The sequence below is a fragment of the Glycine max genome, chromosome 10, assembly GCF_000004515.6.
Source record: "Glycine max cultivar Williams 82 chromosome 10, Glycine_max_v4.0, whole genome shotgun sequence".
In the NCBI taxonomy this organism is placed as follows: Eukaryota; Viridiplantae; Streptophyta; class Magnoliopsida; order Fabales; family Fabaceae; genus Glycine; species Glycine max.
The window spans coordinates 13,933,369-13,941,265 of NC_038246.2; the positions used below are offsets into that span (position 1 = coordinate 13,933,369).

Below are 7,897 nucleotides of genomic sequence, written 5' to 3' on the forward strand. Positions count from 1 at the left end.
AAGTCATAAATTTCAGAAGAAGTTATAATAGTCTGCATGGAATTCTCATTGCTGGTGTATGGGTTCACGACCCCATTGCAGTTAAGAATGAAGTTGTGAGCTTTTTCCAAAATAGATTCACTGAAATGCACAATATCAGACCTACCCTTGATGGAGTTAATTTCTCCTCAATTAATTAGAGGCAGAGACAAATTCTGATTGCTCCTTTCTCAGACCAGGAAATCAAAGATGCAGTGTGGAGCTGTGGTGGGGAGAAATGCCCTGGACCGGATGGTTTTAACTTCAATTTCATTAAAGAATTTTGGGAGGTGGTAAAATCTGACTTCAGAAGATTTGTAGATGAGTTTCATGTCCATGGTTGCTTCCCTAAAGGCAGCAATGCTTCATTCCTGGCTCTAATTCCCAAAATTAATCACCCTTAAACTTTTGATAACTATAGACCAATCTCCTTGATTGGCTGTATGTACAAGGTCATAGCCAAGTTACTAGCAAATAGACTGAAGCTAGTTATATCTGCTCTTATTGATGAGAGACAAACAACCTTCATCAAAGAAAGACACATTCTGCCTGGAACCTTAATCCTCAATGAGGTGATAGAGGAAGCTTGCAGATGTAAGAAGCCAGTTATGGTATTCAAGGTGGACTTCGAAAAGGCTTACGATTCAGTCTCATGGTCCTTTCTTGACTATATGCTGCAAAGAATGGGATTTTGTCCAAAGTGGAGACAATGGATTTCAGCATGTCTCACAACAGCAACCATATCAGTTTTAGTTAATGGCAGTCCCTCAAAGGAGTTTGTCCCTTCTAGGGGCTTGAGGCAAGGGGACCCTTTAGCCCCATTGTTATTGGGATAATGTTGTGGTTTTGAAGGCTTTGCTGAGAGGTTTCGAAATGGTATCAGGCTTGAGGATTAATTATGCCAAGAGCCAGTTTGGAGTTATAGGGGGAGATGTTAATTGGATCAATGCAGCAGCTCAAACCTTGAATTGCAGTCTTTTAGAAACCCCTTTCAGCTACTTGGGTATTCCTATAGGGGTTAAATCATCAAGTAGTATAGTCTGGGAGCCTTTAATTAAAAAATGTGAGGCTAAGCTATCTAAATGGGCCCAGAAAAACGTATCCATGGGAGGGAAGATCACTCTAATCAATTCAGTTCTTAATGCTCTGCCTATATACCTCCTGTCATTCTTCAAGATCCCTCAAAAGGTAATAAACAGATTGGTAAAGTTGCAGAGGAACTTTTTGTGGGGAGGAGACCAAGATAATAAAAAAATTCCTTGGGTGAAATGGGACATCGTCTGTCTTCCCAAGTGTGAGGGGGGCCTAGGGATAAAAGACATAGCAAAATTTAATACAGCTTTGTTGGGCAAATGGATTTGGGCCTTAGCTTCTGATCACCAACAGCTTTGGGTTAGGATTATCAATTCTAAGTATGGAGGTTGGGAGGCCTTGTAGTCTGCTCGGGCTCAAGGAAGACATTCTGGTTGGTGGAGGGATCTAAGAAAGTTGTATCATTATGATGGGCAGAGCATTTTTCAGCATTGCATGAGATGGAAGGTGGGTTGTGGGGATAAAGTTTATTTCTGGAAAGACAAGTGGATAGGGGAGGATTTTACTCTCCAACAGAAATACAATCAGCTGTTTCTCATCAATGAACAGCAAGATGATCTCATTTCTATGATGGGGACTTTTGACCAAGACAGGTGGAGTTGGAATCTCAAGTGGCGGATGAATCTGTTTGATTATGAGAGTGATCAAGCTGTGAATTTTATGGAGGAGATCAATTCCATGTACATTCAGAGATATGTTAAAGATGTTATGTTATGGAAAGCTGACCCTAGTGGGGTGTATACCACTAAGTCTGCCTATAATCTACTGATAACTCCTTCTTCACCAGCCTTGGATAGGAGAACATCACAGTTACTTTGGAATATGAAAATCCCTCCAAAACATGCAGTTTTCACTTGGAAGCTTTTAAGTGGCAGACTCCCCACTAGAGCTAATCTTTCAAGGAGAGGGGTGAACATTCAGGATACTGCTTGTCCTTTATGTGGTGATGTGCAAGAGGAGGTGGGGCATCTATTTTTCAATTGCAAGAAGATACTAGGGCTTTGGTGGGAGTCCATGAGTTGGATTCAGGCTATGGGACCTCTATCAGTCTCTCCAATGGACCATTTTCTTCAGTTTTGTGATGGTTTTGGAGCTGAGAGAAATCATAGTACTTGCTGTGGATGGTGGGTTGCGTTGACAAGTACTATATGGAAGCATAGGAACTTCCTCATATTCCAGAACAAACCTTTCGAGCCGCAGAAGGTCATGGAAGATGCTATGTTCTCAATATGGTCTTGGTTAAAGGCTAGACAAAAAGGTTACAACATCAGTTTTAACCATTGGTCTTCCAACATCTCGGATTCCTTTGGTTAAACCTGTATGGGATAACCTTTTTAGGCGGGGTAGCTTGGGCTTTTTGGAGGGCAGCACCAATGGTGCCTTGTATTTCCTATATCCAGTACCACTTGTACTGCTTTTACATATATTAATATATGTCTAATTTTGCCTTCCAAAAAAATATATATATAGAAGCTACTTGGTTGGGAAGAATAAGGAGCCCACTAATATTTTGCAATATGCTGACGACACGGCTTTTGAGGGAGAGGCTCTTTGGGAGAATGTTCTAGTTTTGAAGGCTTTGCTGCGAGGTTTTGAATTGGCTTCTGGATTAAAGATCAACTATGCCAAAAGTCAGTTTGGGATTATTGGAGGGATGGTCAACTGGGCAAATGAGGCAGCCCAACTTCTGAACTGTAGACAAATAGAAACCCCTTTCTATTATTTGGGTATCCCAACTGGGAAAATGGAAATGGGCCCTAGCTTCTGAACAAAAGCAGCTATGGGCCAGAATTATTAACTCCAAATATGGTGGATGGAAGGAGTTCCAGCTTCGAAGAGATAAAAGGGGATTTTCCAATTGGTGGAAGGATCTGAGGAAGATTTACCACCAGTCTCAGCACAACATTTTTCATCAAAACATGGTTTGGAAGATAGGTTGTGGTGACAGAATTGATTTCTGGCATGACAGATGGGTAGGCGAATGCACTCTTAAACAGCAATACAACCAACTTTTCATGATAAGCAGTCAGCAACACAACCTCATTTCAATGATGGGTAATTTCTCCCAGGACAATTGGAGATGGGATTTGCAGTGGAGGAGAAATCTTTTTGATCATGAACATGACTTGGCTGTGAGCTTTATGGAAGACATTACATCTATATGTATTCAGAGAAATGTGAAGGACATTATGATGTGGAAAGCTGAACCTAACGGTGTGTACTCCACCAAGTCAGCTTATAGCCTAATGCTGAAGCTAAATGATTCCGGTTCACAAGACAGGTTTTCTAAACTAATTTGGAATCTGAATATACCCCCAAGGGCAGCAGTTTTCATTTGGAGACTTCTTAAAGATAGGCTCCCCACCAAAGGGAATCTGTTAAGGAGACATGTGGATATTCAAGATGCTGGTTGCCCACTCTGTGGCCAATGGCAGGAGGAAGTAGGGCATCTCTTCTTTAATTGTAAAAGGACAATAAATATGTGGTGGGAATCAATGGGATGGATCAAGGCTGTAGGACCCCTTCCAGCCTCCCCATTAAATCATTTTATTCAATTTTGTGTTGGGTTTGGGACAAACACAAATCAGAGTAGATGGAGTGCTTGGTGGGTTGCTCTAACTAGCATTATATGGCATCACATGAATCTTCTGATTTTTTGGTGGGTTGCTCTAACTAGCTTGGGGTTTTTTGGAGGGCAGCACCAGAGGTGCTTGTATTTCTTTTATTCCAGTACCACTTGTATTGCTTTGATCATTTTAATAATATATATATTTTATGCCTTCCAAAAAAAAAATTCATTTCCTAAGGGACTCAATTCCTCATTCATTGAAACCAGTATGCAACATTTTACATCAAACACCAGTATATAACATTTTAAAGCAAACACCACTATATAATATTTTAAATGAAACATCAGTATATACATGCTAGTTCCTACGTACGTACCTGGAGTTGCTATAACCTGAACGACCTTCAACAACAATGTCAATTAAAAGTAGTCTATGATAACCTGAAAAAAAAAAACCAATGGTCATGGACATGGCTGACACATTTGGAGAAGATTTTGGTATTCATTTCAACCAATGGTCATCCAATATCAGAGCAGGATTTAATCATATAGTAAGAAATGGAAGCCATTAAACCAAAGTCAATACTCATGAATGCTAGAACATCCATCAAGAATGATAACAAAGCAGTAATTTAAATTAAATTCATCTTAGTTTTTCTATTTTATAATCACTCCTAGGTTCTGTCAAGAGCAGACTTGACAGATTCCTAGTGTCAGATCAATGGCTAGCCCTATGGCCTGACTCATCCCAGCATGTTCTCCACAGAGATTACTCTGACCATTGCCCTGTAATTTTGAAAACTAAACTGGTTGATTGGGGCCCTAAGCCCTTTAGGGTGCTGGACTTGTGGCTCAACCAAAAAGGATATCAAAAGCTGGTGCAGGAGTCTTGGTCTAAGGATCAGCAGGGTGGATGGGGGGGCATTGTCCTTAAAAACAAGCTGAGAAATCTTAAAAATACCATCAAACAATGGAGTAAAGATATTGTTGATATCAATGTTAGTCGAATCCAGAATTTGAGACAGAAGCTTAATGACTTGGAAACTACAACTGGTGATAGAGTTTTATCTCAAGAGGAGGTCAAAGTCAAGAAATTACTGCAACAAGAGCTGTGGGAGGTTTCAAATGCTTATGAATCCCTGCTGAGACAAAAATCTAGAGATAAATGGATTAAGGAAGGTGATAGTAATACAACTTATTTTCACAAAGCTATAAATGTCAGAAGAAACTATAATGCTCTTCAGGGTCTCTTCATTGATGGGAATTGGGTTCAACAGCCTGACCGAATTAAGAATGAAGCTTTTAATTTCTTCCTTCATAGATTTTCTGAAGATAAGAGTTTCAGACCCACCCTTGATGGGGTTTTCTTCCACTCCATTGATCAGAATCAAAGAGAGGGACTCATTGCCCCTTTTTCTGATCAAGAGATTAAATATGCTGTTTGGAGTTGTGTTGGTGATAGATGCCCGGGTCCCGATGGTTTTAATTTCAACTTTATTAAGGCTTTTTGGAAGATTCTGAGACCTGAATTCAGGAGATTTGTGGATGAGTTCCACTGCCATGGAAGCTTTCCTAGAGGCAGCAATGCTTCCTTCATGGCCCTTATCACCAAATCAAATCATCCTCAATCCTTAAATGACTACAGGCCTATTTCTCTCATCGGCTGCATGTACAAAGTCATATCCAAGCTTTTGGAAAACAGGTTGAGGACCGTTATTTCGGGTATTGTTGATGAAAGGCAATCAGCCTTCATAAAGGATAGACATATCCTTCATGGAATTCTGATCCTTAATGAGGTGGTGGAGGAAGCTATGAGGACAAAGCAGCCAGTTATGGTCTTTAAAGTGGATTTTGAAAAGGCCTATGATACAGTATCTCGGTCTTTCTTGGACTACATGCTGTCAAGACTAGGATTCTGTACTAAATGGAGACAATGGATTGTTGCCTGCCTTCAATCAGCATCTATTTCCATTTTAGTTAATGGTAGTCCGACTAAAGAATTCGCTCCTACTCGAGGTCTGAGACAAGGGGACCCTCTAGCCCCTTTGTTGTTTAACTTAGTGGGGGAAGGTCTCATTGGAATGATGAGACAGACCATTGTAAAAAATCTGTACCGTAGCTACTTGGTTGGAAAACAAAAAGAGCCTATTAATATTCTCCAATACGCTGATGATATTGTTTTCATTGGTCAAGCTTCCTTGGAAAATGTTATTGTTTTGAAGGCAATGCTTAGAGGCTTTGAGATGGCCTCTGGTTTGAAAATCAACTATGCTAAGAGTCAATTCGGAATTTTTGGAGATTATGTTAACTGGTCTCAAGAAGCTGCTCACTTTCTGGACTGTAGGCAGATGGGGATTCCCTTCCACTACTTGGGCATCCCCATTGGGGTCAGATCCTCAAATCAGGTCGTATGGGAGCCTTTGATCAGCAAATTTGAAGCTAAACTCACTAAATGGAACCAGAAAAGCTTATCTATGGCTGGTAGGGTTAATCTGATAAATTCTGTTTTGAACGCTTTACCAATCTATCTATTATCCTTCTTTAAGTTACCCCAAAGAATAGCTGATAGACTGGTTTCTCTGCAAAGGAATTTTATATGGGGTGGGGGGCATGATCAAAAGAAGATTCCTTGGGTCAAATGGGATGAAATTTGTCTTCACAAGAAGGAAGGCGGTTTGGGAATCAAAAATCTGATCAAATTTAATGCTGCTCTCATGGGAAGATGGATTTGGGAATTACATTCTAAGCAGAATCAGTTTTGGGTCAGGGTTATAAATTCAAAGTATGGGGGATGGCCAGCCTTGCAGAATGGCAGAGTCCATTGCTGGGACTCCCATTGGTGGAGAGATCTCAGGAAGATATATCAGCACAATGACTTCAAGATTATTCATCAAAATCTGGTGTGGAAGGCAGGTTGTGGGGATAAAATTCAATTTTGGAAAGACAATTTGCTGGGAGAGGGCTGCAGTCTGGATCACAAATACCCTCAGCTCTTCACCATTAGTAAGCAGCAGAACGATCTTATTTCAACCATGGGTAGCTTCTACCAGAATATTTGGAGATGGGATTTGAAATGGAGGAGACACCTATTTGAACATGAGGAGGGAGTAGCTGTAGCTTTCTTGGATGAGATTAGTGCTTACCCTATCCAAAGTCACTTGAAAGATACAGTTCTGTGGAAAGCTGAACCTACTGGGTTATACTCTACTAGGTCAGCTTATAGACTCCTATCAAATCAGAATTCATCTGCCTCAGATGGGAGGAACTTTCAGATTATTTGGAGTTTAAATATTCCCCCAAAGGCTGCCATTTTCACTTGGAAGCTTATCAAGGATAGGCTCCCTACTAGAGTTAATCTTCAAAGAAGAAACGTGGGTCTGCAGGAATCTATTTGTCCTCTTTGCCATGAGGAGCAGGAGGAGGCAAGCCATCTTTTCTTTCACTGCACTCAAACTATTGTTCTGTGGTGGGAAACCTTGAGATGGATTAAGGCTATTGGAGCTTTCCCTTTTTCTCCAGCAAGTCATTTCAGGTTATTTTGTGAAGGTTTTGTTGTAGGGAGAAACCACTCTAGATGGTGTGGGTGGTGGATTGCTCTAACTTTTGCTATTTGGAAGCATAGGAATTTACTGATTTTTCAGGGTATTCCTTTTGTATCTTCCAAAGTGATGGATGATGCTTTATTCTTAGCCTGGTCCAGGTACAAAGCTAGGGATAAAGATTTTAATATTTCTTTTAACCATTGGTCTTCCAACCTATGGAGGCCTTTGGTTAAATTGGGTCTTCAGCTGGTGGTGGGGTTTTGTATTGGTTTTATCCTTGTTCTTTGGGAGGCTGGCAGCATAGCTGCTGTTGTAATGTTATTTAGTACTTCTGGTACTAATGTTTCTGATTAATAATATTATATACTTTCTGCCTTCCAAAAAAAAATCACTCCTGATTGCTGGAATGGTGAAGGAGTTGCATTAATGCAAAAATTTCCACAGAATCATCAGTGTCAAGATTGCAGTTCTTCAGCACTTTAAAGAAAGATTCTCAGAGCAGAATCCTTGCAGACCAACCTTGGAAGGGATCCAATTCTCTTCCCTTGATCAAAGGCAGAAGGAAAGCCTTGTTGATAGATTCACTGAGCTGGAAATCAAGTCTGCAGTTTGGGCTTGGGGGGAGATAAAAGTCCTGGCCTGGATGGTTTGAATTTCAATTTCATCAAACAGTTTT

The 7,897-nt window shown here is 40.5% G+C and overlaps 1 protein-coding gene across 1 annotated transcript; it reads left to right on the forward strand.

Moving 5' to 3' along the window:
• Positions 1-461: 461 nt before the first annotated feature.
• LOC121172954 (secreted RxLR effector protein 78-like) lies at positions 462-854 on the forward strand. Its single transcript, XM_041006177.1, has one exon. It carries the CDS (start codon positions 462-464, stop codon positions 852-854), a length of 393 nt encoding a protein of 130 aa, XP_040862111.1.
• Positions 855-7,897: the final 7,043 nt, after the last annotated feature.

Coding starts and splice junctions, on each gene's coding strand:
- LOC121172954 (XM_041006177.1), top strand. CDS start 462: ATGTACAAGGTCATAGCCAAGTTACTAGCAAATAGACTGAAGCTAGTT.